The 27,987-nt window shown below is 34.1% G+C and overlaps 1 protein-coding gene across 1 annotated transcript in view; it reads right to left on the bottom strand.

Annotated features, from left to right (window-relative positions):
• Positions 1-27,987, bottom strand: part of LOC105318582 (annexin A4) — a 52,271-nt gene that overhangs the window by 1,414 nt on the left and 22,870 nt on the right. The window contains exons 8-15 of the mRNA XM_034458572.2: positions 26,960-27,200; positions 23,131-23,225; positions 16,857-16,970; positions 13,542-13,632; positions 6,606-6,706; positions 5,973-6,224; positions 2,892-2,967; positions 6-118 (exon numbers count right to left, since the gene is read on the bottom strand). Coding sequence (XP_034314463.2) covers positions 6-118; positions 2,892-2,967; positions 5,973-6,224; positions 6,606-6,706; positions 13,542-13,632; positions 16,857-16,970; positions 23,131-23,225; positions 26,960-27,200 — 1,083 coding nt within the window. The remainder of the gene's footprint in view (positions 1-5; positions 119-2,891; positions 2,968-5,972; positions 6,225-6,605; positions 6,707-13,541; positions 13,633-16,856; positions 16,971-23,130; positions 23,226-26,959; positions 27,201-27,987) is intronic.

The following is a 27,987-nucleotide window of genomic DNA, read 5'->3' as shown; positions in this document are numbered from 1 at the left end:
TTTACCTCTGCTCTGGAAACAACTATACGAATCAATGTTTTGTCATCAGTTCCTAGCCCTTTGATTGCCTTTTTCAAGCGCTCTGCAAAGTATTTTGGTCTGCATTTGATATTTTGAGCTGAAAAAAAACAAAAACATGAGCCACCTACCTCATCTTATAAGCAACAATGTTCATCTGAATCCCACTATGCTAAAAACATGTTTTTATGTGTTTATCTTTAAACACGTTGTGGTGAGCATAGCAGGAAATACACATATCCAGGAATGTATAAACAAGTTGCTGTCCTTTGAAAAAAGGACTACAATACGTGGACCATTTGCATGTGTTTCCAACGAAAACGTGAAAGCCTTAAGATTATCAAAGTTTCCACCAACTCTAGCCGCCTACTTTTAACCACTAAATTTGTACGTTGGATTACGTATATGTATAGCCCTGACTATTTATCTCAGAATTTAAAGGGTTCATACTTCTAAAATAATTATGATCTATCTATTAATGAAGTCTGCATGCATAGTATCAGGCATTCGGCGAATTCTACTATTTGCGCACACATTACGATTTGCACTACTTTGTTAACTATGCAGTGACAGTTTTGTTTAAATTAATTTCATATTTTGATGCATTTTTCTTGAGATTTAAACTTTTATACAGTGACATAATTATTCAATCACACTTAAATGCTGAAAAATTTTTAATCGGGAAGTACTCTAGCCTTGCCTACTATAAAAGTAAAGTTACATGTGTATACAGAAAACAACAAAACAATGCAAATTATGCTATGTGATGCATGTTGTAGTTTCGGCATAACATTAACTTATTTATAATACTGACAGTTCATATCACATGCCGATTATTTCTTTAAAGGGAATACTTTGTTTCTGTACCGACTACTGTTTACCGACAACTTTACATATACAGCGCCTTTGAACTTATGGTCACATACCACTATTTTTACCCCGTGCTCATTGACCACGCAAGTAGTTCCATTCTAAAAATGTATGTATAATTTCAAAAATTCCTAGGGGTACTAAATGGTCGAATTTGGTTCCTTTTATGGCATGGATGGAAAGAAAAAGGTTTGAAAAAAAATACAGGCAGGAAAAAATTTAGAAAAATTATCTTTACAGGCGCAATAGAAAGGGTGTAAAGAGGCCAATGTTTACACAAATTCCAAAGTGAAAGTGAATTTTTCATGGTAGGGGTTATTTTAGGGGCCATATCTCAGTCCCCTCTCGATTGATTTTCCTGTAGTTTGGATATGTGTTGGACTAGTGTCATTCTATAGGTATGCTGTATTTGAACTCATTTGAGCCGGTGGAATTTTTTATATGATTTATTTTTGTATAAAGGAATAAGAGGGAAAAATAATTGTGGTCTGTGTCCTTATGTGAGCATATGGCATTGAATCCCGATCCCGATTCAGATAAACTTGTGCTAGCCTGGTTCCCTGAGCTACCCATTACGCACAGGAACCAATCTAGCTCATGCGCAGGCTGAATTTTCCCCATAGCATCCGGTTTAACCTCGCTTATATATTTTCTGCTTGGACCTCAGGGTCCACGCAACATGTATACCGGTACTAGTACATATCTTGCATCATTGTCAACTACAAAGCACCTGTTAACAACATTGCTTTCCACTTAACTACTTTTACTCCCACTCATAACCCGAAGTTGGCAACTTAAATCTTTATTCCAAATTGTCCTGACACAGGGTATTATATATCAACATTTCATAGAGCCAATTCACCCAAATCGTCAAAAAGAAACTGAAGAGATATACAAATTTTTGATAAATACAAAGTCGGTTGTTTTGATAGTTTGGACAAGATTAAGGGGGGGGGGGGGGGGGGGGGCAGTTAATGGAGTTATCTTCCCTTGCTTCTTCATAATTGAGTTATCTTTCTTTGCTTGTTCATATTTAGTATACGTAATTAATCATTGAATATCATATGTAATTATAAAGAAGTTGTATGATCAAAAGAGTTATGCTAGTATTTTTATCATTTGAAACAAAAACAGGTTTTGAACTTTCTAAATAAACAAATAGAATTGTCAATAGTAAAGTAATAATTGGCTACCTAACCTCACTGCTACATATAAAATGATTTTGGTATATAAATGCCCGATGGTGAATAAACTTCAATGAAGGTTGAATATTCACATGAGAAGTGAATAACTCATGATGGCTTTTAAAGCTGTTTTTTTGTTTGTTTAAATGCCCAAAAGGAGAGTTTCTGTCTGCCCCTGGGGATGGGAGGTTGTTTTAGATAAAACATGTCTACTAGCCACCTTGTTTTGGTGTATCTATAAAAACATATACACATAAAACCTATCCTGAAAGTAATAAATATGGGAAAATTATTTACATTCAACACATGTGTACATTCTTTGTTTGAAATGTGCAGCCTATAATCCAGTGTAATAGTTTAAGATACTAACAATTTTTATTGTGCCTTTGACTATGATTTTTGATATTGTAAACCAACTTTTATTTGCAAGCACTTTTTTTTGCGATTTACCCAAGAAAAACTGATTCACTGCGACTTATTTTTATGATCAAGCCTTATCAACATTAGAGAAATATTCGCAATGATGAGGCAGCTTTCACAAGCCTTGTGAAAATATTTAGCACGCAAATAAAAGTTGGTTTACAGTATCCATTAATAATTAAGATATATAAAGACATTTAAATCTTAAACAATTAAATTTGATACCAAAATTTCTTTTTCTGAATAGTGTAAATTGTTCTGCTATGAAAATAATCAGAAAAGGTACTATTGCTCAAAGAACACAAACCCCACCACATGCCAAATGCAAGCATGGACTGAATGCACAGTTTCTTTCTCATCTTTGAATTTCCAAATTAGTTTATGCTTTATTATACATACCAATTGCTTTAAGGCCCGATCTAAAGTCACCAGAAGTTTCTCGGTCAACAGAATTTGTAATGTCTCTTTGAGTCAACTGAAAAGTAAATTTTAATCATCAAAATAAACACATGCATAATTATATTAATACTGTAATTATTTATTTATTATGTAATTAATTCTCCCCTTTTTGCCCTCATTGTCAGCAGGTAAATTTAAGACTGGGTAAATTCCAATGTCTCATATTATCTCTTTTTAAACACAACTGTGTCTGTGCGAATTCAAGATGGAGCAAAACTGTTTGCTTGCTTCTGTTTACTTTGCTATAAATAACCAATGGCCATTTTTTTTATTCTTATGAATGTGTCTCTGCTTTCTTTCAACTGTAGAGGTCTTCAGGGTTTAGAAAAGAGAAGGGATGTTTTTAACTTTTTAAAACAGAAACTATAGTCAATTTATTTTTTACATGATACACATTTTACTGAGGATGATGTAAATATAATTAGATCAATGTGGGGATTTGAAATTGTTATTATAAGCCCAGGCAGAACTGACTCCAGAGGGGTAGCAATTTTATTCAATAATAATTTTGAATATGAAATATTACAGACAACATCTGATGAAATGGGAAATTACTTAGCAACTGAATTAACAAAAGAAAAACATAATATTCTTTTAATAAATATTTATGGACCTAATTGAGATGATCCAGAGTTTTATGAAAAAGTTCACCGCAGTGTAGAACAATTTTATTGGGATTTTGTGGTGATAGGAGGTGATTTTAATTTGGTTCAAGATACTTCTTTAGATTACAATAATTACAAACACATAGGAAACCCCAAAGCCCCAGAAAAGTGTTACTGAACTTAAAAATAATTCAATTTGAAAGACCCATGGAGAAATCAACATAAGAATCTAAAATGATATACATGCATGGTTTGGTCCATCAAGTAAAAAGGGTAGAATAGATTTCTTTTTTGTTTCATCTCAACTATCAAATTTTGTTCATAACACAAGCATAGAAATAGGATACAGATCAGATCATTCAATTATACTTATTGATATCATTTTTTCAAACTTTGAAAAAGGAAAAGGATTCTGGAAATTCAATAACTCTCTTCTAAAAGATACGGAATACATAGATGGGGTAAAAAAAAAAGGTTATAGCATCTTTAAAACAACGGTACACAGAAACACCAAACTCACAAGAAGCTATAGAGCAAATACCAGATTCAAATCTCCACTTATAAATATTGATTATCAGTCATTCTTTGAGCAGACTCTGCAACAGATTAGGGGATAAACTACAAAATATAACTATATAAGAAAAAAGAAATAAGATAAATAGACAAAAAGAAATAGAAAAAAAATCAATATTCTGAGCTTGTATGAAAATGTAATAAACAATAATTATAAATATACTCTTTTGCAAAATGAATTAGGATCTATTAGAAAAGAATATATGAAGGGCTTACTAGTGAGAACACATGTTAAAGGATTGAGGAAAGTAAAAAACCTACAAAATATTTCCTTGCACCCGAAAAAAGAAATTACATTAATAATTAAACAGTATCTAAACTCATAGACGTAAATGGGATTACAGTTACAACTCAACAAGAAGTACTTCAAGAAATAAAAACTTTCTTTCAGACATTATACAGCAATAAAGATAATGAATTATGCTATGTTAATCTAGTGATGCCCGAGCTCTGATGTGAATATGCAAAATAAGCAAAGTCGACATTTAACAGAAAGTTGACATCCAATTGGTACAAAAATATATCCTACGATATGGCATGCCTTAACACACACTGGGTAAAAATTTCAAGCATCTGCGATAAATAGCTGCTGAGAAATCTTTGATGAAAATTTGTTTGAAAATTTTGGCTAAAAATAAACAAAGTCATTATTTAACAGGAAGTTGACTTCCAATTGATACAAAAATATATCCCACGATATGGCATGCCTAAACAAATAGTGTGTTAAAATTTAAAGCATCTGCGATAAATAGTTGCTGAGAAATCTTTGACGGAAATTTGTTTGAACATTTTGGCTAAAAATAAACAAAGTACTCATTAAACAGGAAGTTGATGTCCGATTGGTACAAAAATACATCCTACGATATGTATTAACACACACTGGGTAAAAATTTCAAGCATCTGCGATAAACAGTTGCTGAGAAATCTTTGATGAAAATTTGTTTGAAAATTTTTGCTAAAAATAAACAAAGTACTCATTAAACAGGAAGTTGATGTCCGATTGGTACAAAAATACATCCTACGATATGCCTTAACACACACTGGGTAAAATTTCAAGCATCTGCGATAAACAGTTGCTGAGAAATCTTTGATGAAAATTTGTTTGAAAATTTTTGCTAAAAATAAACAAAGTATAACAATTTCAACTGTTACCCTCCCAAACAGGCACTATTTATATATTGACACCCCGAGAAAACCATTGTCAACCAACGCGAAGCGGAGGTTGACAATGGTTTTCTAGGTGTGTCAATTTCAACTGTTATCCTACCAAACAAGCACTATTTATTTTGTTATACTGAATGTCTTAATTTTAAAGAAAACTTAACTGCTTTTTCATAGGAATAACGTGAATTCTACGGCGAACCATATGCGCATAATTTTCGCGCATGTAACAATTATTAATGTTACCCATTGCTAAGTGCGTTGCTAACGCTGAGGGTAATAGAACGGATTATGAACTGTGTCTAAACCAATCAGATTTCAGTATTTAACATGAAAGTATAACAATATAATATAACATAACAACCCCCTACCCCCAGTTGATAATATTCTTTCACATGTTATATTTTAGTTTTTGTTAAAATTATTTAAATATTCGCCCATTAAGAAGGCATTGCATTCTCTTTTTAGGTAAAATATTGATATTGTGACTCCTATTAACCACATCTTTTGTAATATGCAACTTTTAGGCCTCAAGATGTGTTTGATGCTGTGATGTCGGACATTATTGTGATAAACACATTCACACACAGTGTACATGTATGTCCCCAATATAGAAAATTGTGTTCAATAAAACAAAATATGAATAAATAATCACAGTCAAATTGGCTGCTACTTTCTTTACCTTAACATATTCATTCCAAGTTGCCCTTAGTTGATAGTAATGTCTTGTTGAGAAGATGCGAATGAATTCTTCTTCATCTGTTCCCCATCTATCCTCTCCTGCTTTGAATAGTTTTTCAGCATCTCTTTTAGCCTGGCCCATATCTGCTAACTTGGAATAGTTGACATTGTACATGCCAGTTCCGTTCCCTTCCACTGTAATCTCTTCAACAGCTTCCTCTAACTGTTCTCTTGTTATTTCATAGCGATCACCCTATCAGAATTCCCAGAAACACAAATTTTAAAAATAGTGCACTATCTATTTCCTTTGATTGCCAACTTATTTCAAGGTTGTTTCTTAAGACACTAATTGGGGATGAGACATTACTGATATTTTATCAAGAGGCCCAGGAGCAAACTTTTTTCATCTGAGTAACAATAACCAACAAAAGCTATAGACTTAATCCTTACAGTATCAAATACAAATTATCTAGACAACTTAATAGTCCTAGAGTATACCTTGATTTTCAAAGATTTTTCCAATTTTTCATAAATATATTGACCCAACCCTATGGCCTAATCCCATGACGTGACCATCAATTTCACAATTCAGATAAAGGGCTTCATGAAAAAGGCATATTTTGTAGAAACAAACCTGTGATGCTGCTACAAGAAGTCGTTTGAAATCACCACTTGTATCACCCTCAATGTCCTTTTCAATCAATGCATCTGAGGCTTTTCTGTGTGGACTGGCAACTATAAAAAGACACATAGAACAATATATAAACAATATCATGCAATCAAAAATCAAATTCACAAATTGATATTGTTTATCTTAAATTCAAACATGTTTGATTCAATGACTAGATGTGCACGAATAGATTCATTATCATTTGTATGTTGAAGCACATATAAAGTAAACCTATCTTCTTCTGTGGATAAAACCTTGAATATGTCTCTAATCAGAGTCTTCACAGATGCAATCAATTGCATCACTTTCTCCAAATGAACATGCAACTCCAATCAGAAATTGGTCCCACAATACTATGATTTTCTTTGATGAGCTTGTTTAATTAAATCTTGGATAAACCCCAAAATACTATCATAATTAGCATATGTAAGGAGAATTTAATATTACAAACAATTTTAAAATTGCCAAAACACTAAAATCATATCAATAATTTTGAATTTCATTTACATTAATATCCCATAGGGTCACTTCATTAACTTACTTGACTAATTAATTTAAAAAGCTTTTAAAAATAGTTAAAATTGTAATTATATAATATATTTCCTTATATAATGATAGAAACTATTCACTTATATGAAATAGGATTTAAATAACCCACTGCCCATTTAAGAGAATATCAATTTTCCCTAAACACATGCTCCATCTAAACCATGGCCCAGATAATGGCCCCTTTGGGACAAATAAATTCAGCTACAGTTTTTTTGATGTTCTTATTAGCTCCTAAGAATTTAATTATAATTGACAAACGAAAAGTTTGCATTGACAGTTGATAGAAAACTTATAAAACATAAATTTAGTCAAGAAATTAAGACAAACCTCCATTTGGATGTATTTATATAAATATTAATTAATAAAATCTGTAAGGATTACCTCCCTTGCTTTTCAACATCATCGACAATATATAGGAAAAGAAAAATGAAAATTGTCATAAAATCATTAAATATTGTTTGAACTTGAAAAAAATTGCAGGTGCACATCTTCAGATGATGTTCAACAAATGTACAAATTTTCAGACTGTTCCATGCAGTAGTAGAAAATTCTATAGGGGGGACAAAATTGTGTATACATACAGAAGGAGGGACAGACAAACAGACAGACGGGGTACATCCAATAATATACCCCCCTAAACTTCGTTTGAGCAACACAAGATGTAATAAAATCAGCTTTATAAAGTCATATCCAAAATATCGAGACAAAGAATAATAAAATTGATCCTGTTTTAAAAGGTTTTTAAAATTTTCAACCGATGTTTTTATGTAACTAAATGATTTCATACTTATATTACATATTGACCATTGCCATTTTCAAAAGATCTTAAACAACTGTCCATATAAATATAGACCTAAATCAAATTTTGAACCCCTTGTGTGGACAAGAATTATCCTGGTCCACAGTCTAAACAACTGTGAATCAACAAATGTCAATATGATAAATTTATTTCCTACATACCCCGCCCCCCCCCCCCCCCCCCCCCTTACCTAAATTGTGGCACCACTGTACCTCCAGGATCATGATTTAAACAACTGAAATCTACACTACCTGAGGATGCTTCCAAACAAGTTAAAGCTTTTCTAGCAGATTGGTTTTTGAGAAGATTTTTAAAAAACTTTCTCAATATATTCCTATGAAAAAATTTGACCTCCCATTGTGGCCCCACCATAACCCCAGGGATCATGGTTTGAACAAACTTCAATCTACACTACCTGAGGATGCTTCCACACAAGTAACAGCTTTTCTGGCCAATTGGTTTTTGAGAAGATTTTTAAAGAATTTTCTCAAAATATCTCTCTGTAAAAATTCGCCCCCCCCCCCCCTCCAATTGTGACCCCGGGGGATTCTGATTTGAACAAACTTGAATCTACACTACCTGACGATGCTTCCACACAGCTTTTCTGGCCAATTGGTTTCTGAGAAGAAGTTTTTTAATGATACCAACAATTTTTAAATAACTTTTAATAATCTCCCTTTGAAAGAGGGCGTGGCCCTTAATTTTATCAAACTTGAATCCTCTTCACCTAAGGATGCTTTGTTCCAAGTTTGGTTGAAATCGGCTTAGTGGTTGTGGAGAAGAAGTAAAAAATGTTTAAAGTTTACAGATGGACAGACAGAGAGACGCCGAACATAAATTTATCAGAAAAGCTTATTTGAGCTTTCAGATCAGGTGAGCTAAACAAGAGGCCCATGGGCCACATCGCTCACCTGAACAGCAGTTCCTTGTAACATTACATTTCGTAGCATATGCTTTTTCTATTTTAAACATTGAACCCCTTTCTGGGGACCCAGTTATGGTCCGAGGTTTACGGTTGGCTTGAACAACATAAATAGTAACATAGGAATGAAAATGTGTAGCACTGCGGTGGGACCGCACGTACACAACCTGAAAAACTGAACGTAGAAGAGTTCCACTTCAAGAGGAATAACTCTCAGACTGTACAGAACATCAAGAAAGATAACTCTTGGTTCCACTACATTAGAGTTTACACAATTTGAGGATCCTTGCATAGTAATCTCACAAACTGTAGCATTATAGTTCTCGAGAAAAACGTTTTAAAAACATTTTCAATATATCTTTCTATGTTAAACTTTGAACCCCTCTTGGGGCCACAGTATTAGTCCAGTGCTAAAGTTTTAATTATTTGGAATCTACATTATTTAAGGATGCTTGCATAGTTATCTCACAAGCTGAAGCATTATAGTTCCCTAAAAAAAGATTTTTCAACATTTTCCCTCTATATTTCTATGCTAAACTTTGAACACCTCTTGGGGCCCCAGTATTAGATTGAGGTCACGGCTTTTATAATTTCGAATCTACACTATTTGAGGGTGCTTACGTAGTTATCTGACAAATTGATGCATTGTAGTTCTCGAAAAGAAGATTTTTAAACATTTTCCATACATACCGGTACTTCTACATTTAACTTTAAACCCATCTTGGGTCCCTAGTATTAGTCCAGGGGTCACTATTTTAAAACTGTCGAACCTTCATTATCGAAGGTTGTATGCATGATAGTAATCTCACAAATTGAAGCATTGTAGTTCTCGAGAAGAAGATTTTTTAACATGTTACCTTTATATTTCTATAATAAACTTTGACCCCATCTTGGGGCCCCAGTATTGGTCCGGGGGTCACGATTTTACCAATTAGGAATCTACATAAGCGAAGGAGGCATGCATAGAAATTCCACAAACTAAAACATTGTAGTTCTTGAGAAGAAATTTTTTAAACTTTTCCTTTATGTTTTTTAAAATGTTTAAATTTTGAACCCCTCTTGGTGCCCATCAATTGTCCGGGAGTTACAATTTTTTGAATCTACATTATTTAAGGATGTACATGTATGCATAGTAATATCCCAAACAGTTGCACTATAGTTCTTGAGAAGAAGATTTTAAAACATTTTCCTATATATGTTAAAATCTAAACCCCTACTGGGGCCCCACTTTTTGTTCGGGGCCGGGGTCACGATTTTTACAATCTTCACTATATATACACAACCTTTTGTGTATGTATTGGCATGTTTGGTGAAGTGGTTCTTGAGAAGAAAATTTTTAAACATTTTTCATATGTATTTCTATGTTAAACTTCGAACCCGCCTGGGGCCCCAGTTTTGGTCTGAGGGTCACGATTTCTACAATTTAGAATCTTCATTATACATACAAGCTTTTGTGTAAATATTGGCATTTCTGGTGCAGTGGTTCTTGAGAAGAAGATTTTTTAAACATTTTCCTATGTATTTCTATGTTAAACTTTGAACCCCGCCTGGGGCCCCAGTTTTGGTCCGAGGGTCACGATTTTTACAATTTAGAATCTTCACTATATGTACAAGTTTTTGTGTAAATATTGGCATTTCTGGTGCAGTGATTCTTGAGAAGAAGATTTTTTAAACATTTTCCTATGTATTTCTATGTTAAACTTTGAACCCCGCCTGGGGCCCCAGTTTTGGTCCGAGGGTCACGATTTTTACAATTTAGAATCTTCACTATATATACAAGCTTTTGTGTAAATATTGGCATTTCTGGTGTAGTGATTCTTGAGAAGAAGATTTTTTAAAACATTTTCCTATGTATTTCTATGTTAAACTTTGAACCCCGCCTGGGGCCCCAGTTTTGGTCCGAGGGTCACGATTTTTACAATTTAGAACCTTCACTATGTATACAAGCTTTTGTGTAAATATTGGCATTTCTGGTGTAGTGGTTCTTGAGAAGAAGATTTTAAAAAAAATATCCTATGTATTTCTATGTTAAACTTTGAACCCCGCCTGGGGCCCCAGTTTTGGTCCGAGGTTCACGATTTTTACAATCTAAAATCTTCACTATATGTACAAGTTTTTGTGTAAATATTGGCATTTCTGGTGCAGTGATTCTTGAGAAGAAGATTTTTTAAACATTTTCCATATGTAGTTCTATGTTAAACTTTGAACCCCGCCTGGGGCCCCAGTTTTGGTCCGAGGGTCACGATTTCTACAATTTAGAATCTTAACTATATATACAAGCTTTTGTGTATGTATTGGCATTTTTGGTGAAGTGGTTCTTGAGAAGAAGATTTTTTAAACATTTTCCTATGTATTTCTATGTTAAACTTTGAACCCCGCCTGGGGCCCCAGTTTTGGTCTGAGGGTCACGATTTTTACAATTTAGAATCTTCACTATATATACAAGCTTTTGTGAATGTATTGGCATTTTTGGTGAAGTGGTTCTTGAGAAGAAGATTTTTTAAACATGTTCCTATGTATTTCTTTGTTAAACTTTGAACCCCGCCTGGGGCCCCAGTTTTGGTCCGAGGGTCACGATTTTTACAATTTAGAATCTTCAATATATATATAAGCTTTTGTGTAAATATTGGCATTTCTGGTGCAGTGGTTCTTAAGAAGAAGATTTTTTAAACATTTTCCCATGTATTTCTATGTTAAACTTTGAATCCAGCCTGGGGCCCCAGTTTTGGTCCGAGGGTCACGATTTTTACAATTTAGAATCTTCACTATGTATACAAGCTTTTGTGTAAATATTGGCATTTCTGGTGTAGTGGTTCTTGAGAAGAAGATTTTAAAAAAAATATCCTATGTATTTCTATGTTAAAATTTGAACTCCGACTGGGGCCCCAGTTTTGGTCCGAGGGTCACGATTTTTACAATTTAAAATCTTCACTATATATACAAGCTTTTGTGTATGTATTGGCATTTTTGGTGAATTGGTTCTTGAGAAGAAGATTTTTTAAACATTTTCCTATGTATTTCTATGTTAAACTTTGAACCTTGCCTGGGGCCCCAGTTTTGGTCCGAGGGTCACGATTTCTACAATTTAGAATCTTCACTATATATACAAGCTTTTGTGTATGTATTGGCATTTTTGGTGAATTGGTTCTTGAGAAGAAGATTTTTTAAACATTTTCCTATGTATTTCTATGTTAAACTTTGAACCCCGCCTGGGGCCCCAGTTTTGGTCCGAGAGTCACGATTTTTACAATTTAGAATCTTCAATATATATACAAGCTTTTGTGTAAATATTGGCATTTCTGGTGCAGTGGTTCTTGAGAAGAAGATTTTTTAAACATTTTCCCATGTATTTCTATGTTAAACTTTGAACCCGCCTGGGGCCCCAGTTTTGGTCCGAGGGTCACGATTTTTACAATTTAGAATCTTCACTATACATGTATATACAAGTTTTTGTGTAAATATTGGCATTTCTGGTGCAGTGGTTCTTGAGAAGAAGATTTTTTAAACATTTTCCTATGTATTTCTATGTTTAACTTTGAACCCAGCCTGGGGCCCCAGTTTTGGTCCGAGGGTCACGATTTTTACAATTTAGAATCTTCACTATGTATACAAGCTTTTGTGTAAATATTGGCATTTCTGGTGTAGTTGTTCTTGAGAAGAAGATTTAAAAAAAAATATCCTATGTATTTTTATGTTAAACTTTGAACCCCGCCTGGGGCCCCAGTTTTGGTCCGAGGGTCACGATTTTTACAATTTAAAATCTTCACTATATGTACAAGTTTTTGTGTAAATATTGGCATATTGGCATTTCTGGTGCAGTGACTCTTGAGAAGAAGATTTTTTAAACATTTTCCATATGTAGTTCTATGTTAAACTTTGAACCCCGCCTGGGGCCCCAGTTTTGGTCCGAGGGTCACGATTTTTACAATTTAGAATCTTCACTATATATACAAGCGTTTGTGTATGTATTGGCATTTTTGGAGAAGTGGTTCTTGAGAAGAAGACTTTTTAAACATTTTCCTATGTATTTCTATGTTAAACTTTGAACCCCGCCTGGGGCCCCAGTTTTGGTCCGAGGGTCACGATTTTTACAATTTAGAATCTTCAATATATATACAAGCTTTTGTGTAAATATTAACATTTCTGGTGCAGTGGTTCTTGAGAAGAAGATTTTTAAAGACATGCACCCTATACTTACTGTTTCGCAATTATCTCCCTTTTGAAAAAGGTTGTGCCCTTTATTTTAACAATTTACAATCCCCTTTTCATAAGGATGCTTTGTACCAAATTTGGTTAAATTTTGCCCAGTGGTTTTTGAGAAGAAGTTGAAAATGTGAAAAGTTTACAGACGGACGGACAGACAGACAGACGGACAGACGGACGGACGGACGACGGACAACGGGTGATCAGAAAAGCTCACTTGAACCTATGGTTCAGGTGAGCTAAAAACCTGAAGTCAATTATGACGTCATATAAATTTTTACATCATAGCTGAAATAAGAGTAGTTGGTGTTATGTCACAATGAAATTCTGTGAGTTATCCCCTGTAACCACAAACCTTACCTTAAAGGAACATACATAAAAAGGAAATGAATCTATATATTTTTGTTACAAACAAAAGAAGACCTACCATCTCCATACACTTTTCTCAGCTCATTAATCTGTGGGTTGGTTCTAGTCATTAAAATTTCAATGAGGCTTGCCTCATCTGTCCCTGGTCCCTACAAATTGTCAAATAGAACAGCATTTATCATTCAAGATATTTATGTCTAAATGTCAATATCTCTTTACATTCAAGAATATAATGGAATTATAAAAACCTATTATTTAATATATAAACCCATGATACCAAAGTTATTATATCTCATGTAATTATGGATATAAAACATTAGGCTATCTTCAGATAGAGCCTGTTGTCGTTAAGAACCTGCTTCTACAAGTTTCTCACTTCATCTAGCTTGATGGGTGTGATTGTAAATATATATAATACGTAAGTGGCACAAGACAAAAGGAATAGCCAGAATATTTTCTAATGGATATTTAGAAAAAAAATTCCAATTTTATTTAAATCAAATACATTTAGTATATTTTAGCATAAGTTTTTAAATGTGATTCGATCCCCGTGATTGACAGTGGTTGTATGTAAATGGGTATGGTGGTTACCCGCTCGGACACATGGGTTTTCTCCGGGCACTCTGTCTTCCTACCTCATCAATGAACCCCTCTCGCTAACATCCGTGCCAACGAAAGATATTCATATAAATTGCAGAACTTGTTTATCAATCATTGTAAAATAAAAAAAGGTTAGTTTAAGAAAATGCTAATGTTAAAAAAATTGTGTGTATTTAAAAACTGACTTTCCTATCCGATTTGGCAAACGTATGATGTTCAATGGGTCGCCCATTACTTATGTTGGTCGTTCAAAACCCGGGTTTTAAAAAATACAAATGATCTTATATTCTGGGGAATCAATCACATGTTAAAGGGTACCTGCAGTGCTGGTAAATTTTTGATATAATGGAGATCTATGTGTAAAAACATCATCCTGAAAATTTAACAGCGATCGCATAAGTAGTTTTCGAGATATTTATATATAATATAATATAATATATGTTTTGAATCAAGCCGATTTTTCGTGAGATGAACTTTGACGTCACGGGGTCAACACAGCTATATGAGAAGCAGGAGAATCGTATGAAAACTGTTTGTTTTCTTGCATTGTTTAATCGATATATGAACATTTTTTTCTGTTGTTTTATTTCCTTATCAACCCTGGATGACTAAATACCCGTATTTTATCAAACAAAATGCCGAATTCGGAAAACTGTTTGCTTCATGAATTTAGTCAAATGTGTAACACATTTTGCATATAAATACAAAGCATATGTAGCAAAATGACAATTAATCAAACCACTATTGTTATAAGAAAGATATTTTGTTAATACATGTATTGTCATTCTTTCGAAATGATTTGTCTGTGACATTTTTAACTGATTAATAATATTGATAATACATATTTCGTAAAAGGTAACGCAGGGTCTTTTCCTCAAATAAGGCATAAAATTACAAATGATGCCGACCGATTATTCCAAAATATTGATATCGGACCAATAACAATCAAAATAGTATGCACTCTTTAACAAACCAACCCAGGATTATAAACGGATCAAGACGAAAGTCCAAGAAGGCTGCATGATTAAGTCTGTCTCGTATTCTTTTAAAAATACAAAAATGGAATTTCATTTTACATTTATTTACATCCTTTGTCAAAATGTTCAAGTTTATTCAGACTTCAAAATGATTTATTGTCAGTACATGTATAACAATTTAAGCTATATGGAGTCATAGCAGTTTATTGCTGTCCACAGTGCTCGAAAGAAAGATGCACTTTATTAAATAAGAGAAACTAAGACCAACATAATTACATGTACTTCCAAAATAATTACTTGATCACATAACAAAAGGTTTAAATTGCTGAATTGTTAATTTGGTCATTATTTAAGTGATTATATATATTAAGTAACAATAAGGCATTTTTTTCAAACATTAGTTTACTTTTTGATAGTCTCATGCATGATTCTTTAATCACTGATTTACAGACTATACATGTGTATTAGCTTACGAATGCTTGATTTTACACAGTCTAATTTATTTTTCTGTTTTATTTTTTAACAGTTGAGAAGCTAATTATACACAAATCAATTTACCAGTGTGTGAAACCCTCTCTTTGCTAACCAGACTCGTGAACCATGTGTATACATACCCCAGATACACGTGTGTCTGGAGCAGTGGCTTCGTTAGTTTACCTGTTTACCTGTACGTGTCATTGTCTCGGATCACTCGTGTGTGAAAGGATATTATGTAATCAAATAATGGACATAAATCTGCCCATGAAAGCATTTTAAGATATCGTATTCATTGGTAAAAAGGCGACGAGAATAGCAAATTTTAAATTCCTTTAAAAGGAAATCTGATGTAATAAAATAAATACAGATACAAATTTCTAAATCTACAATACTTAAAATAACTAGATACGTCAAAACATCAGACCTGTATCAATCATTTTGGCTGAAAAATCGAATTTAATTTGTATAGCTTTGAAAAGAAATTTTCCTCCAGTTGACTTCGTGACATCAATTCCGCTGAAGCCTCGTTATCGCCTAATTCTGTTTTCTCTTGATTTGATTTCCCAAAGCAGGTAAAAATAGCCACCTTGAAGCGGCGTAACTCCGTTATTTTTGCATCGATTTTGATGCGGTTTTTTGCATTAAATGCTGGTAAATAAACTCTTTGACATGAGTTTCACATCGGCTGGGCTGCAGGTACCCTTTAAAATTTCATAGTGTCAGTTGACCAATAGAAGAAGGGGAATTGCATAACATTACGTATTGTGTATGTGTATACAGAATTTGGGTGAATGCCGTCAGGGTGGGTGACCTGCAGCAAAAAGTGTGACTTGGGGATCCGCTTAATATTACAAACAGCGAAATTTTCTTGATAGAATAATTTAATTTCAAATAAATGAAAACTTGTTTTTCAATTCAAATTAAAAAAAAAATTCTTCTGCGAATTCAAAACACAATGTTAACAACATACATCTATGAAATTACCTGTTTACACTCGATCTAAATACAACTAACAAACATACTATAACCAGGGTTAAAATTGTCATAAATATAATATATTTTAAGTTTCGTTTAAAACCATTGAGAACTTCCGGTTTTATAAGTTGATAAAAAAATCGCCTATGGGAGTTTTAATGTTAAACTGAATTCATGCATGGCACATTTTCAACTCTCAGAAAATAATGGCGAGATTTTAAAATCCGCGAAGGATGCTTCTCACGATTTTATGCAGATATTTATTCCTCATGTTTAATTAGGAATTTACAGCATTGCAGCTAGAACTTCAAGAGAGCTAGCCATCAGAATATAGCAGTACTTACATATATAGCTTCCTTAATGCAATATGCATCATATACAGCTGGGGGAACAAAAAGTGCCATAACTGCTGATCTGTAGTCACCACTTAATTCAGATTCTATATCTTCAATTAAATCCTAAAAACAAAAGATTAAGAAATTACACATATAAAACAAGTACATTGTAATGCTGCAGCACAGGCAAAGCAGATCCTGAAGAATTTGACCGTACTCCCCCCCCCCCCCCCCTCTCTTTTATACTATAGGAGTTGCATATGCTGGTTAATGTAGTTGATTTGTCTAGTTAGTATTTTAGCTGTGAATACACCTTGCAGTATCTTTATTCGTTTATGCTTGCCATAATCAGCCCGGGGCATGATCAAATGCTTTATTTAAATGCCCACTGGAATCAGCCCCAGGCTAGCTTTCTGGATCTGTGATGCTTGCCTAGAACAGCCGCAAGCATGACATGTCACAGTTCAAACACCCATTGCGATCAGCCCTCGGCTTACTTATTCAGTCTCTGATGCCCACTGATATCAGCCCTGGGCCAAGCTTCGTTCAAATTCATGCCCACTGAAATCAGTTCAAGGTGCAATCTGTACTAGTTTTGTCTAAGGCCAACTGAAGATCAGCTCCAAATCATGTTTTGTTCTAATTTATGCTTGCAGGAATCAGCCCCGAGCACAATCTGTTCTAGTTTTGATGCCCACTGGAGATCAGAGAGGGCATGGGTCTCATGTTGTTGTCATGCTAACAGCCCAGGCTGTTGTGTTAAGGAAGGAATGAGTAGCGACCAAAGCGCCAAACCATTTAAATATATATCTTTAGTGTATATAAATAATTATACCCCCCGCAAACAAATTTTTGGGGGATATATAGGAATCACCTTGTCCGTCCGTCCGTCTGTCTGTTCAATTCGTGTCCGGTCCATATCTTTCTTATGGAGAAACATTGGAAGTTCTTACTTAACACAAAACATTGGAAGTTCTTACTTAACACAAAGATTGCTTATGACCTAAAGGTGTGTAATGACCTTAAACCAAGGTCATTCGGGCAAGGTCAAGGTCGATGACAGAAAAAGTGCAAATTTCGTGTCCGGTCCATATCTTTCTGATGGAGAAACCTTGGAAGTTCTTAATTCACATCAAGATTGCTTATGACCTAAGGGTGTGTCATGACCTTGACCTAAGGTCATTTGGGCAAGGTCAAGGTCACTGGCAGAAAAAGGGCTAAATACGTGTCCGGTCCATATCTTTTTAATGGAGAAACCTTGGAAGTTCTTACTTTACACAGAGATTCCTTATGACCTAAGGGTGTGTCATGACTTTGACCTCAGGTCATTTGGGCAAGGTCAAGGTCATTGGCAGAAAAAAGGCAAAATTTGTGTCCAGTCCATATCTTTTTAATGGAGAAACATTGGAAGTTGTTACTTCACACAAAGATTCCTTATGACTTAAGGGTGTGTCATGACCTTGACCAAGGTCATTTGGGCAAGGTCAAGGTCACTGGCAGAAAAAGTGCAAAATTCATGTCCGGTCCATATCTTTCTTATGGAGAAACCTTGGAAGTTCTTAATTCACATCAAGATTGCTTATAACCTGAGGGTGTGTCATGACCTTGACCCAAGGTCAATTGAGGAAGTTCAAGGTCATAGTTTATAAAAAATCGGGCTCAGTATACCAATAATTCAAAATGTTTATATATTAAATGGCTGCTTGACATGTGGAATTTTGTTTGATTCGAGTCATGTTTGTTAACATAAGGATGCAAATGTCCTCGTGCATTAACAGATAACTTGAACTAAACTTGAATTTAAAGAATAGAAATTGGTTTGTGTACTCATATTAGTATTAACAGTTTCAAAAAATAGAGCAGTTGTTATTCATAAAAAATGGACGGTGAAATAGATTCATCCAATATTTTCTATAATAGAAAAAATACATGAGTTATGATTTTTTCTTAGCGGGGGGTATCAATTGTGAGCTTGCTCACAGTAGTACCTCTAGTTTTTTTATAACTGTTTTATGAATGATTGTATTTTAATTTGCAGTGTTTGTGTATTTAGCTAAACTACATGTTTGGGTTCAAAACCCAATTAAAATTTGCTTCCTCTAAACTCTTGTAAATTGCATGTATATTTGCATGTATCGGCTATTGCACAAGTGATTTTCTATTCATATTAAAACATGACACCATTATTAGCTATACAGAATTAAAATTGAAAGTTATTCCATGAAATAGTTGAATTTTTTTTTTAGTTAAATTTGAATTTGATGAGTCTGTACATGTCTTAATCTATCATTTATCATATAGTTTAAGTATATATCATTCCTGTCACCAGAAATATTGGGTTGTCATTTACAACAAGACATCTACATATTTAAAAAAAAACATGATCTGAGATGTTTTCATTCCTCATTTTTAAATTTTTAAGTTCAGCAGTACATTAATTAATATAACAAAATATGTTCTATCAAAAGGTGTTTTCAGATAACAGAAAATGACTTAAAAGCTCCTGACAATTTTGTCTAAATCGTCAGTTATGTACAGCATCACGTCTGTTTAGAAAAAAAAATAGGCCCATGGGCCACATTGCTCACCTCAGCAACAATAGGCATGATAAAAATCAGCATAATGGAGTCATAATACAAACTATCTGGACAATGTAGTACAAGAGACCCATGAGCCACATTACTCACCTGAGCAATAATAGACATAATAAAGTAAGCTTTATGGAGTCATATACAAACTATCTGGACAATGTATAGCTGCAGGTAAGTAGCTCCCGGTCTGAACAAATTTGGATGGAAGACTTGGGAGCTACAGAGCCTCCCATAGTAAAAATCTGCAATTTATGGCGCACAAAAATATGCGTCAATTTATGGGTTCTCATGTCGTTTAAATTATGAGTTGATCAGTTTAATCAATTAAAAATCAGAGCACAAAGGGATCTAAAAATTGCAGTAAAAACACGGGTCTTGGCGTGTAGTTAATTGGGTCATTGAAAGACAGACCCGCTTGGGGCTATTTGTCGTCTGACATGTGCCGTTATCTCAAGCTTGGAGAAGTTTAGATTTCATGTAAGTAAATTTACAGAAAATTCAAATCTTTACGAGATTAAATTATTTATTATGTGAATTCTCAATACAAATTTGTTTGACAGTTTGCATAGATAAAAATGATATACATTGGGTACACGTATATGCAAGTGTTCTATAATGTAGTAACTTCCGATTACTAGTATCCTTATTCTTATTCTTCTTCTATTCATGTAATGCAATTCCAAAATGCACTTTAAGTACACTGTGAAAAAATTCCGCGGAAAATTTGTGCCCGCATTCATAGCGTAAATAAATACCACGCGGACAAAAGTACTTCTACAGTAATTCCTTCGACATTTTACTACAGATATTGTCACTTTACTTGCCTCTGATATTCTTTTAAACACCATCACCAGTACCGTAAAGTGAAGTGGTGCAGTTTGTTTACATGAAAAAATGGCGACTCTTGATCTCGACGCGAATTAAACATATTTCATTTTCCAAGGTTGATAAGCGTGTTTTGGGGAAAGTCTGGGGCAAGGAAAGAGACGATATCAGTAGGAAATTGCATGAAGAATTAAGTGCCTCTTTTTTTTTTTTTTTTTTTACAGAATTTGTGTGTAAATAAGGTTAATCAGTCCCAAACTAGCGCAGATTTTTGTGCACAGTAAATTACAGATTTTTACTATGGGAGGCACTGTAGCTCCCAGGTCGTCTATCCTACTCCCAGGGAATATGATTTGAATTAACTTGAATCTACCCTACCTGAGGATCGATGCTTTCACACAAATTTCATCTTTCCTGGCAAATTGGTTTATAAGAAGATTTTTCTCTATACATTTCTATATATAAAAAATTCAACCCCATTTTGGCTGCACCCTACCCCAAGGGGTCATGATTTCACAATTTTAAATCTACCCTACTGGGAATTCTTCCCTACAAGCTGTCTAATTAGATTCTGAGAAGAAGATTTTTATAGATTATTCTATATATTCCTATGTAAAACTTCGCTTTGCATTGTTGCCCCATCCTATCCCCAGAGGTCATGATTTTCACCACTGTGAATCTACACTACCTGAGGATACTTCCAACAAGTTTAAGCTTTCCTGGATTGATGGTTCTTGAGAAGATTTTCGAAAAAATCCTAAAAATTTTCAATAATTCCTAATTATCTCCTTTTTGAAAAGGGTGTAGTCCTTACTTTTTACAACTATGAATGCCTTTTGCCTACGGGTGCTTTCTGCCAAGTTTTGTTGACATTGGCTCAGTTGTTCTAGAGAAGATGTTGAAAATTTGAAAAGCTAAAAGAAAGTCAGACAGACAGAGAGACGGACAACAGACAAAATCTGATCAGAAAAGCTCACTTGAGCTTTCATCTTAGGTGAGCTTTAATTAAATTGATTTTAATTTTGATAATATGTCCATTGATAAAATTAATTAAATCTCATTACCAAATGGGAAATCTATGGTCTAAAACTGATTATAAAAAGATCTACTATGACCTTCACATTGACTTTGTTCAAATTATAAAGTCACTGCACACCATTAAACCAAAAGCTCTTTTAAGGTGGTATGGGTAAATTCCATGTTGTGACGTACTGTTTATTGAAATAAACAGTAAAATGAAGTGTAATTACATAAGTAGTTTCTTTCCCAATATTGTTACATAACAGCATAGCGCAGTGGGTTAGAGGGTTTACTACAAATCTGTATGTCATGAGTTCGCTCAGGATTTTACAATTATTACCTCTCAAAATATTTTTAAAAGCTATATTTTGGTTAAATATTGAAAAAATTTGAAAATTCTAAGCCGGTGAAAGTATTTTGATTATATTATACTTTAATCTACATTAATATAGACAGATGTCACATACCACCTTAATGTGAAGTAAGAGCCGATTAGGGCTAAGTGAAGAGTATATATATGCTCTAAAAAAAAATTGACCTACAAACACCATTCAAGGTCACTGCCCACCCTTTAATCAAAAGCACTCTGTAAGTGAAGTATCAGCCAGATTGGAGAAAATATGTGCTCCAGACAAGGATTTTTCATATAATTCTACTATGACTTCACATTTGACCTGGAAACTTGGTCTAAGGTCACTGCATACCCTTTATTTAAAAGCTCTGTTTATATGAAGTATGGGCCAAATAGGTAGGATTTTTCATATAATTCTACTATGACTTCACATTTGACCTTGAAACTTGGTTTAAGGTCACTGCATACCCTTTACTTAAAAGCTCTGTTTATATGAAGTATGGGCCAAATAGGATTAAGTGGAGAGTATATATATGCTCTGAAAAAAAAAAATTGCACGATCAAATATGACCTTGACACTTGACCTACAAACTTTATTTAACAACACTCCACATGCACCATTTGACCATAGACACTCTGTGAGTAAAGTTTGAGCCAGATTTTGGCCAAGGGGAGAGAAGATATGCTCCGGACAAGGATTTTTTTTTATAATTCTGCTATGACCTTCAGCTTTGACCTAGAAACAAAATTCAAAGTCATTGCGTACCCTTTTCCCAAAGGCACTCTTTTGGTACAGTATGAGCCAGACTGGGCCAAGGGGAGATATGCTCAGGACAAGAGATCTTGGACAGACAGACCGACGGACAGACTGATCACTATAGGGCACCTGCAGAGTGAGGCCCTGATTACTAAAAAGGTACCAAATTATGCCATGTTTTCAAATCACAAAAGTTTAACTTCACTTTGAAAGCCCCGACATTTTTCTGGATTCATGCAACTATGCAACGTGCAACATTCTTTTCTTATTAAATTTTACTTTTGTTAACATCTGAGGCGCGGGCGCACAAAAAGGGATCTGCATTGACTGGTCAGTATCATGCATGTTATACAGTTTAAAGCCATAGTATTTGTACAATTTTGGTGATCATGTTAAAGTTTGGTTACATTTGGCTTTGAAAAAGTAAAAATAATCATTATTAATAACTAGGGTTAACTGAACACAAATTTTGAGTCTATAACTTTTGAATTTATTCATTTTCTATGACTGCAGAAAGTACAATACCAAGCACAAAACAGTTTTCAATGGTCAAATCTAAGCTTAGAACTTTATTCATTATCAACAACTACTGTGTTGTTGGTTTTTTTTTTTTGGGGGGGGGGGGATGCTCATATATGAGCACACACACACATACTTGCAGGTTAACTACTAAGGTGACTATATATGTAGGGAAAGAAAGAGGTTTAGAGAGAGTGAGAAAATTACTAAGTAACTCACTCGTCCATATGAAGTCTTGTATTTCTTCTTCAAATCCTGTCTTTGGGCATTATTTCTGGTAGTTATCACATGTGTTATGGCATCTTCATTTGTACCTAAGCAAAATAGTATATAATGTACTGCAGTAACATATACCAGTAGATGTCATATTGAAAGTTAAATTTTTGCCAAATATTTTATAGTCTCTGATCTTTTCACATTTAAGGAATACAGTCGCACCTGCTGTTACGGCCACCTTTAATCAGCGGCCACTCGCCATGAACAACCAGTTTCAATCCGGACCGTTTAGTTTTTCACTATATTTTAAATGATTTCAGCGACCAGCGGCCACTGTTTTTAGGTCCCATGGTTTCAACATGCCTGTTTTCATCGGCCATTTAGTCTGTTTTGTCACATGACTTTTGACTCTGACATGTGACCCCGAATCCAAAAGAAGCCAAACTTCAACAGCTGATAATGAGTTAATGACAAATATTTGAGTGTGTAATTTAAAGTCTGCTGAGATTTAATGAGATAATTGATTATGATAACACCTGTTTTGTGTTTATATATCTACACGTACTTATATACTTCATTACAAAGTTATTAAATGGCCAGTCTTGCGCTAAACAGCTTCACATTTTCCTAAAAAATTTTGTGAGATAATTAATGGGGTGCTTATCATATATCCCAATGGAATTTTGATACTTTGTCAAAGAGGTGAAACATTGGCTATTGTAGTTCAGTACGTAGCCTTTGTCGGAAACGCTACTTCTGTTTGTTTACCGCATTTAATCACTTGAAAATTATTATTTGGGTGTATTTAGCAGAAAATGTTTTGCTCTTAATACATTGCTAGATAAATTGAATTAAAACGGCCATTTAAAATTAATATAAACTGTTTATTCAGCAATCCGAGCTGTGCATTCACCATCTCCGTGTACACCGCCATTTCAGATGCTATTATTAAATCTGTGCAATAGAGCCAAAATGAAAATACTCTGTGTTTTTTCTTCATTAATTTGAAACCTGGAATAAGAGGCCACCTGTCTTAAGCGGCCAGGTTGTCATTGTCCCACAAGTGGCCTCTTAAAACAGGTGCGATCGACTGTATATCAATTTAGAATTTAGTGTATCACAGCCTTCCCAAGGTCATATATCATTATAGCCCAATCTCACTTATGACCTTCATGGGTCTTTATGATACAAGGCCATAATAATTTCATTTTTTCATATAGTTGACAGGTGAGTAATAATCACAATCACAGTGTAGAACTTATATACAATATATGAAAAACTTATTTACACAAAATCAAATTGCACTTATGCAGGTTTCACAATGCACAATGCACAACTTTATATACACTGAAAAACCTCCTGGAAAAGTACATCACAAAGACAAGACGCCTATTTCCAGGGAAAAAAGTAAAAAAATCAGGGAGCAAAAATCGACACGTCCGACCTGCTCAATGACCCGTGACACCTTCAATGTTTTTAATATTTATTTAATGATAAAAGAACTATATATGATTTTAGTCAAATTTGGCCCCCTTAATTTGCTAATTTTAAAGTGATTCAGGTACATTAATTTGTTGTGTAATTTTTTAAAAGAGTTGACATAAAATATGTTTTTCACCTATTTATTTGATTAAATATGCACTCACTGGCAGTATATGACGTCAGAAGTGACGCTATTTTTATAATTCAATCAAAAACAGTCAAAAATAGACATTTTTCTGATCTTTTTTCGAATCGGAAATATAGAGCGACTCTTTGAACAAGAAAGAACTTTTTGTCATTCATAAGTACTGGAGAGATATATCTTTGGTGAAAATATTTTGTTTGTTCAAGCAGTCGCTCAAAGTTTCTTTAAAGAAAAACTGCTTCAAAACAAGCAGTTTTATGCTAAAAATGCGAAAATGGCGGGAAAAGGTAAACTTTATGATGTCATATCTTTAAATTGTGGGCACTAAAATCAAAATGAAAATTGTGAAAAAACTTCAAATGTATATTTGTTCAAATAAAACAAAGAATTAAAGTAAAATGACAATGTTCATTTAAGGTGGCCATTTTAGCCTCAAACCATACATAGTCCTTTGAACCGCGATTTGAGTCATTTCCTAACCCCCAAGGGTTTAAAACAAACTGATAAATCTACTTTAAATCAGAATATTTATATGTAGCATGACAACTTGGTGACAAAGAAGATTTTCTAAGATTTCATACATTTTACTACCGTAATCCGGTGAATATAATACGCAGTAGTGTACAATACGCACCCCCCACTTTGGGCCTGAAAATGGTGAAAAAAAGCTTGTTGGGATGTATAATACGCATCAAAAAAATTGACCAAACGGTATTCCTGAGTATCAACAAAGCAGTTATACTTTGTATGCACGCTCAACTTCATCGCGGGAATACGCTACCGGAAATAAGAAAAACCCAATATGTTCTTAGATACGGATTTATTGTAACTAATACATCGCGGTAATATCTTTAATTCATGATCAATGTTTTAAATAGGCCTAGTATTAAATATTCTACCGTAAATAAAATCAACTACTTTTAACAAGCGTGATATAATTGTTTAGTCATTACAATCCCTGTGAAGTGAAATACGGACGATGTACAGGTATGGAGATAACGGACCTAATTAAATTCTTAAATGACTCCGATCAAAGTGATCAATTAGAGGCCTGAAACATAATAAAATATATGCACAAATAGTTGTGTATAGTACACATAGCCTAAGGGGGTGTCTGAGACACCCAAGGTGTCAAGCGTTAGCGGTGGGGGACCACAACTGTTTCAATGGCTTCAATTAACAGAATAGGTTATAGAATTATTTATATTCATAATTATTTGCAATAAATTAATTAGCATTACTTGAAAATGGTTAAAAATGAGCCAAATGATGTGTAAGCTGTTTTCAAAGATCGGCTACAAATAGCACGTGGCCATCGAAGTCCGCATTCTATTAATAACAGCTGTAATGGCGGCGTACACGGAGATAAAGAATAGGCAGTTCAAATTAATTTTCAAAGGCCATTTTGAAACAGTTTTTTTATTAACAGACTTAAAGTGTACATTTTCTTTAATTACATGCTATAACAATGATTTCCTAAGGGTTACATAGTAATATATATGTGATAATGAAGGAATGTTACGATGTATAGCGGGGTAGCGGTCCTGTCTGTGAACAGCATAGGTTATTCGGCAGTATGATACCCCGTGCTTCAGCTAGGGAAAAATATGCCCAAATCCTATAGGGATGTATAATACGCACCCCTTTCTCACGGTAAAAAATGCTTGGAAAAAAGTGCGTATTATATTCACCGGATTACGGTATATGGCAATGTAAACCCCACCCTGAGGCCTGAACCCCTGATCCAGGGCCATGAATTTCACAATTTCCGTTACGAGCTGCATGGACATCATAACCATGCATTCAGTTTTTTCCTCACATGTGTGAAAGTAGAGAAGATTTTTGAAAATTTGGCTTTTATTTTTTGGCATATTTGGCCCCACCTGTGGCCCCCTGGGGGTGGTAGAGCCATAAATTTCACAATTTAGATTCCTCTTACCATAGGGATGCTTCATACCAAAAATAGTAAGAATTGGTCATGTGGTTTTCAAGAAGAAGTTAAAAATGTAAAATTGTTAACGGACTACGCACGACGGACAAAGACCAATGGCATTAGGTCACCTGAGGGATTCAGGTGACTTAAAAACTTTGCTATGTCCAAGCTTTTGCTAGATCCATGTTTGTACTATACGAGTTTCACTGTATATCTCAATATTTATTTTAAAACTAAGTGCATACACATAAAAAAGCTCAGGTATTACTTACCCAAACCTCTCATAGCTGATCTCAAATACTGTACATCATATTCTGCATTCCACTTTTTTTTGGTCAAATCTTCATCCTTTGTGGCCATGAACTCTACAACTGGGTCTGTTGGTCCATATGTGTGATAAAATCCAATGGTTCCCTCTGTAATGTCCAGGGTTCCAGAGACTTTTAAGCGCCGCATCAGTTCATCAATGTAAACTGAGCGTAACTTTTCCTTCAGCATAGCTTCAACTTTTGGCTGTTATAAAATTAGTTACAAACATGTATTTATGTCAAATAGTTTTATTTTAGTAAACAAGAGAACCAAGTGCAACATTGCCCATCCAAACAGTTCTTGTATGACTTTCCAAATTTTTACATACGAAACTCTACTAAATATTACGGTATACAACTCACAAAAACTCTCATATATTCCAGGATTTAACAATACATTAAAACAATAATTATATAGATCATTAAGACCTCCTTTTGGCCAGGACTAAATAGAATCATTCATTATTACATTGGTGGATAGCAAGGGGACAAAATTCACTGTCTAGGGCAAGGCTCTGTCGAGTCCTAGACAATGAATCTTGGCCCTAAGGTTGAATTTCACTATCCCATTCGAGTATAAAATGATTATTTTTCTTGCATTATAAATAATAAAGAGATGTCTGACAACTTTCTGTTATAATGTTCAAAAGATTATTTTCGATTTATCCCTCAACATGCTTAATCAAAATAGTGTATTAAAGTCAAAATGAGGGGAATCAGGGGATTCGAGAGTTTATAAAATAAAAATATGATAAATTGTTATCAAATAACCAAAACCATTACTGAAAGGATAATCTTAATCCATTAGTTTTCATTTCAGTACAGCAGAAGTTTCTTTAGATTTTAAAGAAGTATAGTTAATACCGCGGTACACAGTGTACAGGGATGGGGTCAATTACAATGGAAAGTAATTAATTCAATTACAATTACTTGCTTAAATTCTTCAATTAAATTACCATTACCATTACAAGAGTTTTCAAATGTAATTCATT

Source organism: Magallana gigas, chromosome 7, assembly GCF_963853765.1.
Source record: "Magallana gigas chromosome 7, xbMagGiga1.1, whole genome shotgun sequence".
Classification (NCBI taxonomy): domain Eukaryota; kingdom Metazoa; phylum Mollusca; class Bivalvia; order Ostreida; family Ostreidae; genus Magallana; species Magallana gigas.
Note: the sequence above shows the minus strand (reverse complement) of the source record. Positions and strands in the feature narration are given on the sequence as shown.